The sequence below is a fragment of the Oncorhynchus mykiss genome, chromosome 13, assembly GCF_013265735.2.
Source record: "Oncorhynchus mykiss isolate Arlee chromosome 13, USDA_OmykA_1.1, whole genome shotgun sequence".
Classification (NCBI taxonomy): Eukaryota; Metazoa; Chordata; class Actinopteri; order Salmoniformes; family Salmonidae; genus Oncorhynchus; species Oncorhynchus mykiss.
This window is the reverse complement of record NC_048577.1, coordinates 14,408,801-14,427,008: the sequence shown is the minus strand read 5'-3', so window position 1 is coordinate 14,427,008 and position 18,208 is coordinate 14,408,801. Positions and strand designations below refer to the sequence as shown.

General features: G+C 42.5%; 3 protein-coding genes and 1 long non-coding RNA gene across 8 annotated transcripts in view; 3 read left to right on the top strand and 1 right to left on the bottom strand.

Moving 5' to 3' along the window:
* LOC110485729 (multidrug resistance-associated protein 1) overlaps positions 1-6,811 on the top strand; it is a 31,154-nt gene extending 24,343 nt beyond the window's left edge. For all 3 annotated transcript variants that reach the window (XM_021556881.2, XM_021556882.2, XM_036940392.1), the window contains 13 exons: positions 90-285; positions 405-486; positions 649-766; positions 968-1,175; positions 1,959-2,269; positions 2,530-2,729; positions 3,287-3,413; positions 3,690-3,791; positions 4,321-4,467; positions 4,666-4,824; positions 4,912-5,078; positions 5,680-5,874; positions 6,053-6,811. In XM_021556881.2, the coding sequence (XP_021412556.2) occupies positions 90-285; positions 405-486; positions 649-766; positions 968-1,175; positions 1,959-2,269; positions 2,530-2,729; positions 3,287-3,413; positions 3,690-3,791; positions 4,321-4,467; positions 4,666-4,824; positions 4,912-5,078; positions 5,680-5,874; positions 6,053-6,161 (2,121 nt within the window). In that variant the 3' untranslated portion in view covers positions 6,162-6,811. The remainder of the gene's footprint in view (positions 1-89; positions 286-404; positions 487-648; positions 767-967; positions 1,176-1,958; positions 2,270-2,529; positions 2,730-3,286; positions 3,414-3,689; positions 3,792-4,320; positions 4,468-4,665; positions 4,825-4,911; positions 5,079-5,679; positions 5,875-6,052) is intronic.
* On the bottom strand, positions 2,504-8,839 carry LOC118938217. Its single transcript, XR_005035462.1, has 3 exons — positions 8,607-8,839; positions 4,318-4,443; positions 2,504-2,849 (listed from the first exon to the last, which is right to left on the bottom strand). It is a non-coding gene; the product is annotated as an uncharacterized LOC118938217 (long non-coding RNA).
* Positions 8,253-11,968, top strand: LOC110485730 (centrosomal protein 20). Its single transcript, XM_021556883.2, has 4 exons — positions 8,253-8,445; positions 8,690-8,887; positions 9,018-9,102; positions 11,488-11,968. The coding sequence occupies exons 1-4, from the start codon at positions 8,418-8,420 to the stop codon at positions 11,618-11,620; spliced, it is 444 nt and encodes a 147-aa protein (XP_021412558.2). The 5' UTR covers positions 8,253-8,417; the 3' UTR covers positions 11,621-11,968.
* Positions 11,969-17,878: 5,910 nt separating this feature from the next.
* Positions 17,879-18,208, top strand: part of LOC110485728 (myosin-11) — a 39,447-nt gene continuing 39,117 nt past the window's right edge. For all 3 annotated transcript variants that reach the window (XM_021556878.2, XM_021556877.2, XM_021556879.2), the window contains exon 1: positions 17,879-18,028. The gene's annotated coding sequence lies outside the window, so the exon portion shown is untranslated. The remainder of the gene's footprint in view (positions 18,029-18,208) is intronic.

The following is an 18,208-nucleotide window of genomic DNA, read 5'->3' as shown; positions in this document are numbered from 1 at the left end:
TTCTTCAAATCAAATCCACCATTTGTATTAGGCTAGTTCCATTGGTTTTCTGTTTTGATTAATCCTGCTCCTGTGGTTTGTGCTACCAGACCCGTGTCCTAGTAACCCATGGGATGAGCTTCCTGCCCCAGGCGGACCTCATCCTGGTGCTGGTGGACGGGGAGATCACAGAGAGTGGCTCCTACCAGGAGTTGCTGAGCCGCCATGGGGCCTTTGCAGACTTCATCCATACCTTCGCCAGCAACGACCGTAAAGAGAGTGTCACAGAGACCGCCGCACAGAGGGGTAGGACCTCATTGTAATGAAATTTGGGATAAGTCATTATCGCCATTGATGAACAAACATTTGCTTCTCACCAGCAAGCTATTCTCGATGTAAATTAACATTTTGTCCCATTGCTGCAGGTGCCAGGAGGGCCAGCTCACGGCTGAGTGTTACAGACTTCATGCCATTCTCAAGAGATCTATCCCAAGAGCAGCTCATTGGGTAAGGGAATTTCCAGAGCACATTACATCATTTTTTCCTGATAACATCATGGTTCTAAATGATTCAATGGTATAATAAACGTCTATTGGAGAAAACATCACATTGAGCATGCCAAGCATCTTAAAAATAAAAACCTAACTGAAACCCCTCTATGTTCTCTAGGGGAGACACCAACAGTACTAACCTGCAGGGTATGGAGCCCATGTCTGAGATAGACGAGGAGCAGGTTCCTGAGGACTTGGGAAAGCTGATGGAGGTTGACAAGGCACGCACTGGGAGGGTGAGTCTAGAAGAAGAGCTGATTTTTGACTGCACCTCTTATGGTTAAAAGTGGTTCAAACTAAATGATAAAGTCTCCATAGCCATAGAGGTTGTACCCATTTGAGCGCTCCACTACTATGAGCTTCTTTCTCATCTTTCACATATTAACAGGTGTTTGTCCATTTCTAGCAACTGATTGCCTGTCTTTTTTTTACCACAGGTGAGGCTGGAGATGTACATGGAGTACTTCAAGACCATCGGCATGGCCTTCATCATCCCCATCGTCTTCCTGTACGCCTTCCAACAGGGGGCCTCGCTGGCTTACAACTACTGGCTGAGCCTGTGGGCCGACGAACCCATCGTCAACGGCACCCAGGTCGACACGGACATGAAGCTGGCCGTCTACGGGGCTCTGGGCTTCGCACAAGGTCAGTGGTGAATGCATTTTACTGAGAAAAGACACCAAAGATAAAAGTAGGTTATTTTGACTTAGATGAAGAGAAACAGCATAGACTAGTTTAGCTAGAATCCTTAATGGTGAAACAGCATAGACTAGTTTAGCTAGAATCCTTAATGGTGAAACAGCATAGACTACAATTTGGCTAGAATCCTTAAATGGTGAAACAGCATAGGCTACAGTTTAGCTAGAATCCTTAATGGTGAAACAGCATAGGCTACAATTTGGCTACAATCCTTGATGGTGAAACAGCATAGGCTACAGTTTAGCTAGAATCCTTAATGGTGAAACAGCATAGACTACAATTTGGCTAGAATCCTTAATGGTGAAACAGCATAGACTACAATTTGGCTAGAATCCTTAATGGTGAAACAGCCAGGTATGTTTGGGGCTTTTACAACAACAAATGAGTTACTCTGAAGAATGAACACTGTTTTATTATTGCATGCATGACTGAACAGCAGAATATGTACTGCATTTTGTTTTACCGTGCAGCTTGACACACCTCAACTCCGTTTAGCTCACAAAACACAAACAATAACAACAAAGGTGCTGGGGAGGACAGTGGCGCTGTTTCCTCTAATGTGGATTCCATCTTTCATCCCACTAATGTTTGTTTATTTGGATCTGTTATAACCCTCCATTGTACTAGTACTCCAAGAGTCCTTCTGAGAGATTGAGAGTTTCAGTATCTGATATAAACCACAGTTGCCAAACAGCAGGGATCCTAACAGCAGTTTATTTTATATTTCAGGAATCGCTATTTTCGGCACCACGGTGGCCATTTCAGTCGGAGGTATCATCGCGTCCCGGCACCTCCACATGGACCTCCTGAAGAACGTTCTCCGCTCCCCCATGTCTTTCTTTGAGACCACCCCCAGTGGGAACCTCCTAAACCGTTTTGCCAAGGAGATCGACGCTATCGACTGCATGATCCCCGACGGCCTCAAGATGATGCTGGGCTACCTCTTCAAGCTGATGGAAGTCTGTATCATCGTCATGCTGGCTACACCTTTTGCGGCGGTCGTCATCCTGCCCCTCGCCATTCTCTACGCCTTCGTTCAGGTATGTTTCTAACCGACTGAGACACTGTTTTGTGGGGGAATAATAGTTTTAGACTCTTGAAAACCAAAATAGCGGATTTTGCAAGTTGTTGGTTTTGCATGGTGATTTATTCCACCTGCTAACATAGTAGTGCTAAGTAATGGCAGGCTAGATACTGTAAATCTACTAGAAATGCTGGAGTGGAAAACCCACTTCCACACACATACACCACCTCTTGGTACTTTCGGTTCATTAAAACGTAATGTTTTATTTTTATACAGAGTTTCTACGTGGCCACATCCTGCCAGCTGCGGAGGCTGGAGTCGGTGAGCCGCTCGCCCATCTACACCCACTTCAACGAGACGGTGCAGGGAGCCAGTGTCATACGGGCCTTCGGAGAACAGCACCGCTTCATTGTGCAGGCTAACAAGAGGGTCGACTTCAACCAGACCTCCTACTTCCCCCGCTTTGTGGCCACCAGGTTAGGTTTGATAGAAACAACACATTCACCTTGCAGTACATGCTCTGGCAAAATAATATATCCAGTTGATGTGGTGACTGGTGTACATTGTTCCGTTTTCAGATGTTTTTTTAATAAAGCCTGGAAAAAAAGAAAAAGGGCGACCTATAATTAAATTATACAAATATTTAGCTCCAGATATAGGCCTATAGCAAAGTGCACGTATGCATATTGATTGTGTGCAGGCCTACATCGCTCATATCTTCTCTTTGTGACAGACTGGTTTTAAATGCCTTCTGTGAAATGTTTCTGTATTTCTTTCTTCACTACTCTAGGGTTATTATTATTGCTTGGATAACCTTATCTCTATTAGGTATTGATTTATTTTTCATTCTTAATGCGGTACGTACTGCGCAGAACACCTGAAGGATTGTAATGTTTGTTTATGTGTCAATTAATCCCGTAAGGGATGGGTTGCCAACTGGCGATTTGACACAATCAAAACACCTCCATGATGAATGATGGAGGCCAAAACTTTCTCCGCAACTAATCAGGCTTTCTTCTCCTGATATCCGCAGGTGGTTGGCAGTTAATCTTGAGTTTGTCGGTAACGGTGTGGTTTTAGCCGCAGCTATTCTCTCCGTGATGGGGAAAGACACCCTGAGCCCTGGCATTGTTGGTTTGGCTGTGTCACACTCCCTCCAGGTAAGATATTACACCCTATACCGTAGTCATTAAAGGTAAATGGCTCATTTAGCAACAAAGAAGAATAGTCATTTTAATATTTTGTACCCGGGCTACAATCACACAAAACCCATTACAGGCAATCCCTTTTATTGCATCAGAAAGTGTGTGGTTTACCAAACTGAAAAGAAAAAAAACAGAAGAATAGCCTACCTACGTGCTGCACAATCCTAACTGCATATTACCTCAAATGAGAGAGCTCTGTTTTCATTTGAACCTCGCAATTGTGTTGTGCAGGTGACTGGCATTCTGAGCTGGATTGTGAGATCATGGACAGACGTAGAGAACAACATTGTGTCTGTTGAGAGGGTGAAGGAGTACGCTGACACTGCAAAAGAGGTAAGCATCTACATACCTTCTCTGTTAGTTAATACCCACAATGAAATTAGCTGTTATATAAGTAATATGCATGACATGAGTCACGATATTAACATTGTTATGTCATTAAGTTATGTGGGCAACATTAAGTTATGTCGGCAGTTACTGTTTCATGAATGTTATTCATTCTCTTTTTTAGGTTTACAGTAACTGAAGTGTTGCCAAACTAACCCTTTTCTAGCCAGGTTTACAGTAACTGAAATGTTATCAAACTAACCATTCTTTAGTCAGGTTTACAGTAACTGGAGTGTTGGCAAACTAACCATTTTCTAGCCAGGTTTACAGTAACTGAAGTGTTGTCAAACTAACCATTCTTTAGTCAGGTTTACAGTCACTGGAGTGTTGCCAAACTAACAATTTTCTAGCAAGGTTTACAGTAACTGAAGTGTTGTGCAACTAACCTGTTGAGATCTATAGACATAGAGGGACAAAGAACATAGATATAGAGACACAGATCCATTTAATCTTAACTGTTCTCTATACTCACCAGGCTGTGTGGACCGTGGAGGGAAGTTCCCTGCCTCTGGCCTGGCCTCAGACTGGCACTATAGAGTTCCAAGACTATGGACTGCAGTACCGCAAGGGCCTGGACTGGGCACTGAAAGGCATCACCCTGAAAATCCAGGAGAGAGAAAAGGTCAGTACAATCTAGAATGAGGTAGCCTTCTACAGTACCCATAATGCTTTGTTTATGATATTCAGTTTTGTCTGAGGCAACATACTCCTTTTACAGTTTTATCATACTTAGGACCAGGGGCATTTTCCCAGCCATGTTATCTGACCAGTAAAAACAATTTGATCCTATCTAACGAAGGGTCTCATTTGTCATTCTTAGGTTGGCATTGTGGGCAGAACCGGAGCTGGAAAGTCTTCCCTTGCTCTGGGGATCTTCAGAATCCTAGAGGCAGCCAAGGGAGCGATCTACATCGATGGAGTCAACATCGCAGAGATCGGACTCCACGACCTCAGATCCCGCATTACCATCATCCCACAGGTACTACAGTTATTGATTTTATTTGATAATCCCCCAAAATGTCTTACTACAGTGATGGTAACTGACTTTTGCTTCTTCCTCCAACAGGACCCTGTGTTGTTCTCCGGCTCACTGCGTATGAACCTTGACCCCTTTGACACGTATACTGACGAGGAAATATGGAGTTCACTAGAGCTTGCTCACCTCAAGAACTTTGTGTCCAACCTGCCTGACAAACTGAATTATGAGTGCTCGGAGGGAGGAGAGAACCTCAGGTACGGACAATTGAGATATTTGACCAAATAACATAATAGCATATATAAATATATAATATATGCCATTTAGCAGATGCTTTTATCCAAAGAAACTTAGTCATGCGTGCCTACATTTGAGGCATGTATATCTGTCACACCTGCTCCCGCTCTTCCCCCCCCTGGCGCTCGAGGTAATCACTTTGTTGATTACCCCCTGTATATCGGTCTGTTCCTCGGTTGTGTTCCGTGTCCACATTGTGCCTGTTATGTGTTCTTGTGCAGACGCTGTTCCTGTTCCGTTTAATGTCCGTCAGCTAATAAACCTTCACTCCCCGTACCTGCTTCTCATCTCCTGCGTCGCTCCCGTAACAATATGTGACGCATATCAACTGAGCTACAAAGAACCACTAAAGACCAAACACAAAGCATATAGGCTAGGGCTGGTGTCCTGCATCCAGATTAAGCCTATTCCTGGACTAAAAATGATATTGAGCATTATTTTTTGCTTCATCTGGTCTACTATATCTGGTTCTATCATCTGTCAAGCTCTATATTCTGTGCTTTGGTGCTCAAAAGTTTAAGTGTCAATATTCAACCTTCCTTCATTTGTCTCCTTCTCTAGTCTGGGTCAGCGCCAGCTGGTCTGCCTGGCCCGCGCTCTCCTCCGTAAGACCAAGATCCTGGTTCTGGATGAGGCCACAGCCGCTGTGGACCTGGAGACAGACACCCTGATCCAGTCCACCATCAGACAACAGTTTGAGGACTGCACCGTGCTCACCATCGCCCACCGCCTCAACACCATCATGGACTATACCAGGTAAGGCTCTCTGCTATACTTTTTGCCCAGCGCCAGGTGTCTCAAGTTTGGGATGTGCATATCAATTCCTTTCCTACACCTAGTAGCTGCTACGCCCCAGTAAAATGATGTCGCAACATCTCAAAATCAATGGTTCAGTCACAGAATTTTACAATTCTTCTCACTCTTCCTTCCACAGAGTGATAGTGATGGACAAAGGCCACATCTCGGAGATGGACTCCCCAGCCAACCTCATCTCAAACAGGGGACAGTTCTACCGTATGTGCCGAGAGGCTGGGCTAGTCTAAAAGCTACCCAGCTCCGAGGTGGCTCTGACCAGGGGAAAATTCTGATGGCCCTGGCTCTTCCAAACCAACACATGGAGAATCTGCCATTCCTAGCTCCACGATCCAGGCAGTTCAAACTCTGAGAGCAATGCTTTTAGAACGACCAGGAACTGAAGTCGATGTAAACCAAAGACGACCCAGAAGCAAAGCTGATGACGATTTAGTGAACAGTATGTGCTCTCTGGTCCCGATAAAGACATGTAACCTACGCACACTTAAACTGGTGCTCGGAAGGGGAGAGAGACATCAAGCCCTGATCTCAAAGACTGTAATTTATGAAGCTATTACTGGACGCAGATGGGTTGTTGCTAGGCAAACATTTTAAATATTGTATATAGGCTGTGCCAATGAAACTTATGGAGATGAAAGTCAGATTGAGTGCAAAATCCAAAGGACTTTGGTTCCGTCTCTGAATGTGAACCAAATTATTTTTGTAGATCTGCTACATTTAATGAAGCATCTTTTTGAAGAACACCTGGGTACCTTTGATGTTGAGTTGAAATCTCAGGCAACCAAATCCAACTATTTTGTTCATATCAGTGATGGTAACTGACATTTGGTTCTTCCTCCAACAGGACCCCATGTTATCATCTCATCAGACAGAAAAAAAAGTTTATAATGAATTCATATCTATTCTCATACCATCCAACCACAGGGTAAGTCTAGAGAAAGTGGAGCAATATTCTCTGACCGACCACTAGCCTTAAAGGGCTGACCCTGTAAAACCCAGAAAACACAAAGCTTTTCACAGTCATCAATCTAAACTTGAACCATTTCAGACGCACTCAGTCTGATTCCTACCCAGCCATTTCAGTGTTTTATGAGTCTGGTCAAAGAAGAAAACACTGCAGCGAGCCAAGGTGCTTAGCTAGCCTAGCGTCCAACTGTTCTGCGGTATTTGTTTATTTCAGTCTAAGTAAACACAAAACGGACAATAGAATCTGTATGGTCGGGTATGTAGGCCTAGAAACCTGGACGTTCAACTGTTACAGTGGTGACGGGAAACCCGACAGGAATGAAGAGAACGCCTTTTCAAAACAATGGACAAAAAGTGTTTTTAAAAAAGTGTTTCTCCACTTTACATCTGCCAGTCGTTCCACCAACACACATACACGCGTGCATGAACACACACACCCTAATTCTCAAAGCTATGGATGTGACACATGTGCAAGCACGCACACAGACCACCTAATTCTCAAAGGTATGAGTGACATATTGAGGTAACAGACTCTCATCACATACCATTCAATGTCAGTGTTATTGTTGTTATTCCTTTGGTTCCAGTTATGACTGGCTGTAAATAGACATTCCTTCCTGTTTATATCTAACATGGACTTTTCCAAAAGGAGGATCTTAATATTTTTGTCTTACTGGTTTAGACAATATGCTAAGAAGAAACTACAATATTTGTGAAATAATGAACATGGAAGTTGCCTTAAAATTCTAAGAGATTGTATTATATTTATACTTTTTGTATTCAATCTGTTCATTTTTTGATTTAAAATTTTACTGTGCAATAATTCATGCTGGAAATAATAAAACTGTTTTTAAAATAATGTTTTTGAGTCTCATCTGTAAAACCTTATACAATTATGCCTCTATGCCTTATATAAGTATGAGTCAAGCATGACTGCAGGCAGTTGGGTAATGTAATTACTGTAATATAAATGGGATCACATTTTCCAAAGCCTGTCATTGACAGGGTGTGCAGACCACAGGAGGCTGCTGAGAGGAGGACAGCTTATAACAATGGCCAGAACAGAGCAAATGGAATGTGTTTGATGTATTTGATATCATTCCAACTCCACTCCAGCCTTTACCACGAGCCCGTCCTCCCCAATTAAGTTGCCACCAACCTCCTGCGATGCAGACATTAGGCATAATTTGCTTACAGTAAAGGCACTAGTCACCACAGCCAAAGTCATAAACTCTACTTAAAATGTGATTTTAAACCTAACCTTAATCACACTGCCAACATCATGCCTATACCTGACCTTATATTAAGAACAAAAAGCTCATTTTTGTTTTCATAAATGTTTACGACATAGACCACTTTGACTTTGTCGCTGTGGGAACAAGTGGGAAACGATTTGGTCATGCCCAGGCAAGTAACCCAGTTAGACCACTAGGTGGGAGCAAAAGTTAACTTGTGCAGCTAACAGTTTACCCTTTGAACTCGGTGAGGGACACGGACGTCATTTGTTTATACCTGTTGCAATGGCGACCATAACGGAACTGAAATGCGGTAAGCATTGTCCTTTCTTTCACTTTAAAGTATATATTACATTTATTAAAACGGAAGCGAACTGTGCAACTATTTCATAGTTCGTGCAACGCACAGTGTAAGACGACAGTAGGTAGCGCTAGCTATCAAAGTTTGCCTGGCTATCGTACAGGACAACACACCTTAAGTCTACGTTATCAATATGTCCCCACAAGTTGCAGAGGTTTTTATGATAGCATTTTCAACAACTTATCTTCTCTCCCAGCTCTGAGAGAGAGCCTGGAGTCTCGAGGTGTGTTGGGTCAGCTGAAGGCTCGGATCAGAGCTGAGGTGTTCAATGCGCTCGACGATCAGAGCGAGCCGCGTCCTGCGCTGTCGCACGACAACCTTCTAATCAACGAGCTCATCCGCGAGTACCTAGAATTCAACAAGTATCGATACACAGCGTCTGTGTTGACAGCAGGTGAGTATTATGCATTCAATTCAACCATATGACAATCAATTTCAGAACTGAATATAAGTGCCATTGGTAGGTTCACCGTTATTCAATTGCAAGTTGGATTTTATGACCTTATCAAATCAATGTTTTTCAGAATCAGGTCAACCTGAGGTACCACTTGACAGACAGTTCATGGCGAATGAGCTGAAAGTGGTGGAGGACCCCAGTTCCAGATCTGTGTAAGTTTATCTAGAAATTATTCATAAAAGGCCACAGGAAACTGATTCCAGACCTGAAAGACTTATCCTATCCTGATCGAAAACTGTAAATACTACTATTAGGCCTAGTAAAGACATACAGTTGAAGTCAGAAGTTTACATACACTTGTGCCAAGTACATTTAAACTTCGTTTTTTCACAATTCCTGACATTTAATCATAGTAAAAATTCCCTGTCTTAGGTCAGTTAGGATCACCACTTTATTTTAAGAATGTATAATGTCAGAATAATAGTAGAGAGTGATTTATTTAAGCTTATTTATTTCCTCACATTCCCAGTGGGTCAGAAGTTTACATACACTCAATTAGTATTTGGTAGCATTGCCTTTAAATTGTTTAACTTGGGTCAAACGTTCCAGGTAGCCTTCCACAAGCTTCCCACAATAAGTTGGGTGAATTTTGTCCCATTCCTCCTGACAGAGCTGGTGTAACTGAGTCAGGTTTGTAGGCCTCCTTGCTCACACACGCTTTTTTCAGTTCTGCCCACAAAATTTCTATAGGATTGAGGTCAGGGCTTTGTGATGGCCACTCCAATACCTTGACTTTGTTGTCCTTAAGCCATTTTGCCATAACCAAGGATGCTTGGGTTCATTGTCCATTTGCGACCAAGCTTTAACTTCCTGACTGATGTCTTGAGATGTTGCTTCAATATATCCACATCATTTTCCATCCTCATGATGCCATCTATTTTGTGAAGTGCACCAGTCCCTCCTGTAGCAAAGCACCCCCACAACATGATGCTGCCACCCCCGTGCTTGACGGTTGGGATGGTGTTCTTCAGCTTGCGAGCATCCCCCTTTTTCCTCCAAACACAACAATGGTTATTATGGCCAAACATTTCTATTTTTGTTTCATCAGACCAAAGGACATTTCTGCAAAAAGTACGATCTTTGTCCCCATGTGCAGTTGCAAACTGTAGTCTGGCTTTTTTATGGTGGAGCAGTGGCTTCCTTGCTGAGTGGCATTTCAGGTTATGTCGATATAGGACTTGTTTTACTATGGATATGGATACTTTTGTGCCTGTTTCTTCCAGCATCTTCACAACGTCCTTTGCTGTTGTTCTGGGATTGATTTGCACTTTTCACACCAAAGTATGTTCATCTCTAGGAGACAGAATGAGTCTCCTTGAGCGGTATGACAGCTGCGTGATCCCATGGTGTTTATACTTGCATACTATTGTTTGTACAGATGAACATGGTGCCTTCAGGCATTTGGAAATTGCTCCCAAGGATGAACCAGACTTGTGGAGGTCTACAATTGTTTTTCTGAGGTCTTGGCTGATTTCTGTTGATTTTCCCTTTATCGCAAGCAAAGAGGCACTGAGTTTGAAGGTAGGCCCTGAAATACATCCACAGGTACACCTCCAATTAAGTCAAATGATGTCAATTAGCCTATCAGAAGCTTCTAAAGCCATGACATAATTTTCTGGAATTTTCCAAGCTGTTTAAAGGCACAGTCAACTTAGTGTATGTAAACATCTGACCCACTGGAATTGTGATACAGTGAATTATAAGTGAAATTATCTGTCTGTAAACAATCGTTGGAAAAATTACTTGTGTCATGCACAAAGTAGATGTCCTAACAGACTTGCCAAAACTATAGTTTGTTAACAACATTTTTGTGGAGTGGTTGAAAAACAAGTTTTAATGACTCCAACCTAATACCCTGACTACACCGCGGCAAAATAAATTTAGGAATCTGTTATTCAATTATTGCACCCACACTGCTCGTGCGCGTTAACGAGCGTCTGCGTTGCCAAGGGCTAAAATAGAAGTCATTCCTATTTCTGTCGCAGATCGCTCTGCATGTCCTGCCTCTCCCATCTCCTCATTTTGTTTATAGATGCAGGTACCCACGTGCCATCTCCTCATTGGTTATACCCACCTTTGTGACTGAAAGACGAACTTTGTTGCCGGTCGTCGTGGTAATGCTATGAAAGTTTAGATGCCAATCACCATATAAGTTCAAAGATGAAAAAGCCTGGAAGGAGGAGAGATGACTATAAACGATTCGGTTGACCGTTTTATGTATGGATTAATTGTCGGTGTAGAGGACCTTGTGCATTTCAGGTAAAATAACAACTCAATGTTTATATCGCAGGACAAATTAGCTAGCAACCGCAAGCTATCTAAATAGGACAAATTAGCTAGCAAGTGCAAGCTAGCTAGCTACATTGCCATACATGTTTAATGCTTTTTGACCTGTCCCCAAATGAATGTAATTGATTCAGAGTTTGTTTTGATAATTTAATCTGCGTTTCGTGATCGCGTTTGGTGTGGGGGGACAAAATAAACGTATGCACGATGGCGCACTTCCGACTTCAACTGTACATATTGTGTGTTTTCAGGCCTCTGCTGTACGGCTTGCTATCCCACTTCCTAAGCAGCAGTGGAGACAGTGGAGGGAAGCTGTTTCTCAGGGGCTCAGCACCTGCTACTATGACCAGAGACCCTAACACACTCCCTGGTCCTGAGTCTTAACACAGGTGTGTCCTGTCTGTCATTCCAGATTGCACTGGGACTGGGGGTGTTGAGTGATTTTATTTTATTTTTTTATTTAAAAAATTGCAGTTGATGTCAAGAAAGCCTTAGTAGTGTGTGTTAATGTTGCCAAAACCGGTTCAAACCAACAGGTCTGAATTTCATTTCATTTGGCCAATTGTTTGTTCCCTGAGACTCTGTAAATGTAGTCTGTTCTTCACTACTGCTATGTCCGCATAGCTGTACATACTGTAGTAAGCGTTTGATGTGCCAATTGCTCATGAAGATGTATCTAAAATAAATTGTTGTTTTAATAACATTTTCCTTTAATAAAGCATTTTTAGCATATATGTAATTATTCAATTTTAGAGGCTAGAACATGTTGATTTTGTTGATGGGGATCTATAGGTAATCATTTCTATTTTGGCATTAGGTCTAATGTTGTAGCCAATGGGTTTATCCCTTTATAACTGTTTTATGTTTCAACACACAGTGGCTGTAGTAGCACAAAATAATTCTGCCTGGAGACCAGTACATGTATTGTAAACAGTATTCAGGCATTTTCACAGTGTATCTTCACTCCCACATTCTCATAAAACTCCATGATAAACACCTTCCACTGAAGAAGTGCAATAAACTGTCTCGAATATCTATTGTGGTCACGACAAACAAAACCTACATTTATGAAGTCAGTATAGAATGTTTATACACGTGTTATCTCATGGTCTTAGCATATAGATAGGCATGTACCTTAGATCATAACATATAAATATGCTGTAGCTCACATTTAAAGAAAGGCTTAGGCCTGCCTGCTATCACCTCTATCCCTGTGTGTCCCAGATGACACCCTTTTCCCTTTATAGTGCACTACTTTTGACCAGGGCCTATAGGGATTCCTTATCACTATAATAGGGAATAGGGTTCCGTTTTGGACATAGCAGGCAGGCCTATGGGCTATCACGTTTCTCATGTAATCTAACTAGTCTAGTGCATAAAACTCCTTTACAAGAGCTGATTTCTCTCACTTGATAAATGGCTGCTATAAATTCTATCTCTAAGGCCAGATGACCATACACTCTTCGGGGAAAAAAAGGTGCTCTCTTGAACCTGAAAGGTTTATACCTGGAACTAAAAAGGCTTCTCCTATGGGGACAGCCGAAGAACCCTCTTGGAACCCTTTTTTCCCACGTTTACAGTCAGAGCACCGTACTGTTGCTGTATAAGGAAAGATTTGAGCAATGCTCTCCCAGTGCTGCCAAAATCTAAAAGGTTGAAGTTGTCTTGGAACAATGTCCCCTGTGGACTTATGTTGATTTATCTACATAGTCTACCTCTCTGATGTTAGGAAAGTTATGATGGAGATTTCAAACAACTGATAACGGTGTAGTGGATGCAGATTCAGAGACACTTTAGCCCAGAATCAGCATGGATTCACCCTTTTAGTATTAAATCTCTTGAAATTGACATACAAGCCAAGTAGACATAGCCCTTTACGATGCAACTCCTATCTGCTTTCACATTTCCACAAGTAGGTCTATTTTATTTATTTATTTTACCATATATTCTATTAATAGAATTACCACAGAGATTAGCTTTTTTTTCAACCAAAATTTCCACCTCCTTTATATAATTTTATAAAATACTCACTAATCTATCCATTTATCTAAATTATAAAATGGGAAATGTCCACTTCTCCCTCTCAACTAAATTATTTCTGAGACATGTCCATTCCATATCAGTTGAATGAAAAACAACATTTCTACTAATCCCTATATTTACCTAAACCAGGATTCCTCAACTGACAGTGAATCTATTTGGCAACCCAAGACTGTAAAAACACCAGCAAATCAGCTCCATGTGACTTTCATTTTGGAAAACTGTTCCAAAGTATTCCCACTCATGATCGAGAGATACAATGAGTATACCAAACATAAAGAACACCTTCCTAATATTGAATTGCAGGCCCCGTTTTGCCCTCAGAACATTCTCAATTCATCGGGGCATGAACTCTACAAGGTGTCGAAAGCGTTTCACAGGGACCCATGTTGACTCCAATGCTTCCCACAGTTAATGTCAAGTTGGCTGGATGTCCTTTGGGTGGTGGACCATTCTTTAAAAATGCGGAAACTGTTGTGCATGAAAAACCTAGCAGTGTTGCAGTTTTTGACACAAGCCAGTGCGCCTGGCACCTATTACCATTCCCCGTTCAAAGGCACATAAATATTTTGTCTTGTCCATTCACAATCCATGTCTCAATTGTCTCCAGGCTTAAAAATCCTTATTTAACCTGTCTCCTCCCCTTCATCTACACTGCTTAAAGTGGATTTATTAAGTGACATCAATAAGGGGGATCATAGCTTTCACCTGGATTCACCTGGTCAGTCTATGTCATGGAAAGAGCAGGTGTTCTTAAAGTTTGTTATACTCAGTATATGTGATCGTGTACAAATGTAAGTAATGTTTAAAATGGTTATGTTTAAGTCAAAAATGATATCTGTTTGGGCTTCTTGCGGTCAATTTGCAGTCTATTATTTGTAATTATGTTCTGGCCCCCTGAGCATCCGATCAAGAAAAAATGGGCCAGCAGCTGAATCTAGTTGATGATCCCTGACCTAAACTGATTATGAAGTGGGAAACGTCCTCCTCCTTCCCTGCCCCCTGTCCCTCCTCCCTCTCTTTTTCTCTCTCATTTTTCTCTATCTCACCCCCTCTCTCCCTCTCCCTCTCATCCCTCCCTCCTCCTCGTGTTCCGTGGTGCAGCTAAGAACCGTAGCTGGAGAACCCTAGTGACGTCCCTGTGTGGCCTAGACTCAGCACAGGTCACACAAACATCTGCCTGCTGCTGTCGTGGGCCGGGCCTCTCTCTTCTCTCTCTCACCCGTCTCCACCATCCTCATTTCCTCTTTCGCCATAAAAGGGAACACAACATTCTTATCTCACTCTGAGAATGTCATCGCTCGGAGCCCTGGAAACTCAAGTCTATACCCAGAGTCCAACATCTTTCTTTACCTTGCCTCCTGTTTTCCCAGTCAGATATCTTGTACTGTAGTGTTACAGGTTGTTGTACTGAACTGTACTGTAACAAAGACATGACTTGAATATTGAATAGCCTGCCATTGCATCGGCAAGTCATCTAAAGAGAAACTAGTTATGAATATGATGGCTAACCATATTCTATAAGATGAACAGGTGTTCCTGTACCTGCTTGTTTACTGAGTGTTAATTCATGGAGATGTTATTTTTTTTATTTTTGCTCAATGATGACAGCAAAGATGCTTTACAGAAGCAACCTGCTTTTGGCATCCCTAGGAGTGATGCCATGCACTATTCCTAGAACTCTCTAGCTAATTCTTAGAACAACAGCTCTATCTGCGGATCTCCCTAGCCTTGCCTAGGTTGCACCTCTGCTCAGGCAGTCCAAATCTTTTCTCGGACAGATACATAGCTATATATGCAGAGGAAATAGAACTATGACTGTTGTTATTCACTGGGCCGATTGCCTGAAAATAAGTAGCATTGTTCCACCATTTATATTATACATTGGAAGTGTGTGCAACATCTGTATAAATACGATTGAGTACAGTGCTACTTCACTGTACCAGAGTGCAGCGTTGTTTGTTCTGAGCTTAAATTAGAACGCAATTACATTTCTATGGGGACAAATGTATCTACAAACATATGGCTCTGTCAACTGTTTGTCCATCTATGGCTACAAATGGTAGTCAGGGGGGCCGCGGGGGACATAAAGTGTATGTATGGTAAATGATTTAAAGAACTCCGAAAATATGTATTTGTCTTGGATAGTTTTCAGCTCCCATATAAATTGTGCTGTATAAGGAGAATTTGGTTATGGACTAATACTCGTGTCAATAAATCATGACCTTTTTATGCCGTTTTTGGAGGTGAGGGACAAAGCCGGCGAGATTGATAGGCACTTATGGTTCATGCCCATGTAATCACCGAGTACTGTACTTGTGCATGGCAAAACCCTTCATCTCTCTTTACATCCTTATAGTCAACAACGTGATCATCAACAACAACAATACCCTTGTCTGGAATGGTGTCCATTTCCTCTTCTACTGTAAGTAACCTTCTCCCAGTCAGAAATGTGGACACCTACCCTCATCACCACCTTCTCCGCATAACCCCAGTCAGACACTTTCTGTCAGAGATGAGTTGAGGCTGAATGAGGCAGGCATCCTGGAGAACCAGAGGAGGGGAGTATGTCTTGGCTCGGACCTATCAGAAGAGCTTCTTTCTCGGCTACAGGCCGTGCCTGGACTGCTGCCTCGTCCTGACTTCTGCACTTACCCCGTCAGGGTTTTCCACCTCCTCTGTCCTCCATCCCCCCCCCCCCCCCCCCCCTCCCACGCACCTCCCACTTTTCTTGGGTCATCCATAATGTCTACTGCCTGAGATGCAGTCTGTTACACTGTCATTAAAGGGCAATGAATAAACCGAGAAACAAACAAAGCGGCAGTGAGAGGAGAGGTGGAGGGATGAGCAGGGCTCAGGGAGCGGAAAGTCTATACAGACTAAATAACTCCTAACTGTGGTGTGTGCTGGAGAACTGGCGCTTTGAAAATAGTCAGCGCGAGTACATCATGAAATATAACTTCACGGAATCAACACCCTAGGAATAAGATGACATTTCACAAAAGTGAACGATCCCTTTAAACACACAAATTGTATGCTAATCTGTCAAAGGTGATGTCATTAACATCATATGAATGTATATTGATAATAACCAATACTGATCACCAAAACTCTCATAGCAAAGACTGATATATTATCTAATGATTTATGTTATGATAAAAAACACAGAGATGTCATCAGAGGGAGATGCTACAAGTAAATAGTGCAGAGTTATCCCCATAGAAACACCCCTTCTTGTTTGAACAATACCATTGCTGCTGGACCATATTTAGTCACTGGGGCCCAGGCCACCTGCACTAGACTTTTAAGCTGCCCAGATTCCATCCAGACCCCACAGTCCTTATATGGCACAGTGCATTGCGTCTCTGAATTTCTCTCTCTTTCTCTCTCTCCTTTCTCCTTCCTTACTACACACCAGCCTCCATGATCTTGATGTTGACCAGAGACCCAGCCAGCAGGTTTCCAACCCCTAGTCATCCCCCTCCATTTTGGTCCCTTGAACTGTCATCGTCGTTTTGCACACATACCAATGGCGATGTGCTGTTTGGCACCGGAGAGAGGCCCAGTCATGGCATCACAAAGCAAGGTGATTTATTGAGCCAATCAGGAGGTGTCCTTATATAGGACGTTCCATTGGACTAGAGATAGAGGAGCTGGAAAGAGGGAGAAGAGGGGAATGCGATGTGTGTAACAATATGGGGGGACACAAACACGTGGGACGCATCCCCTTCCTCCCCCTTCCTCCCTCGTCCTCCAGTAGTGTGTATCAAGGGGAATCTCTCTCTCTCTCTTTCCCCTCCTCTAAAGTCCATCAAGATGGATTTTCTCCTCTGGTAACAGCTGGGCTGCCTTGTTGGGAGTGGGACTGGACCTTTGTATATACATTAGTACTGCATGTCAATGGGACTGGACCACAGAACCTCTGGGACGAAGTGCCATTAAACATCATCAGAAGTGTCATGGACATCAGCCAATGGAGATTAATTATATCCATGGGATATACTGAGATTTCCATGATTTAGAGTTCAAAATAGTGAAAAGGGGAGCCAAGTTTGAGTTAAATTGATGTCATTTCCAAAGGTTCTGCGTGATATGATGTGTGCCGAGGGCTCTTGGTGTTGATGGAAGTGTGCCATTTGGAAAGAGACCGTGACAGTGTCAATCCTAAACATCATCCTTAAAAACAGACAAATGACACTGATAATCACTGTTTACTATAGATGTTGTTGCATCCTTGAGCTTCTCACAGTAGGTCCATAGGAGGGTCATATAGTCCTTGGATGACTCATCACCCACATATTCAACAGTTTCTATGAAGGTATAATATTAAATTATTACCATTAACTCACTGAAAGAAAATTAATATGAACAGAGACTGAAGTATACTATGCATACCACATTACTATAAAGTGTGTCCGCGTCAAATTAAATTACGCATGTGCGCGCAGCCAAATTGCAATTCGTTCTGCTTTTCAGAGTCAAGCACGCTGTGTACACGACAGTACCACTGAGTTTTCAAACAGTACCGTATTGGACGCGCTCTGCGGTAGAATTTGATGCTTTTATGCTGTCAGATCAGAGAGAGGAGGGTCTGCGCGTGCGACTCCACCCCCCGGGTTTAAATGGTAAAGCGAGGTAATTACCAGGGTAATTTGGACTGTTCGTCTTTGGAGTAGGATACCCTGTCGACCGCAGGACGCTCCAAACCATAACTTTCCAAATCTCCCCTGCTGATTCGAATTCATCAAATTTGTAAGTCATTTATTTTTATGCAAGGCCATTGTTTTACTTTGAAACAAGTTGGAGAGAGTGAGAGTGCACTTGTTGTTTTGCGCGCACTTTTATTACACACGTTTAGCGACATTGATTGTGACTCTTGAAACTGACATTTTTGTTTATCATATGTATCCTATATTGTAATTCATGTGTTTA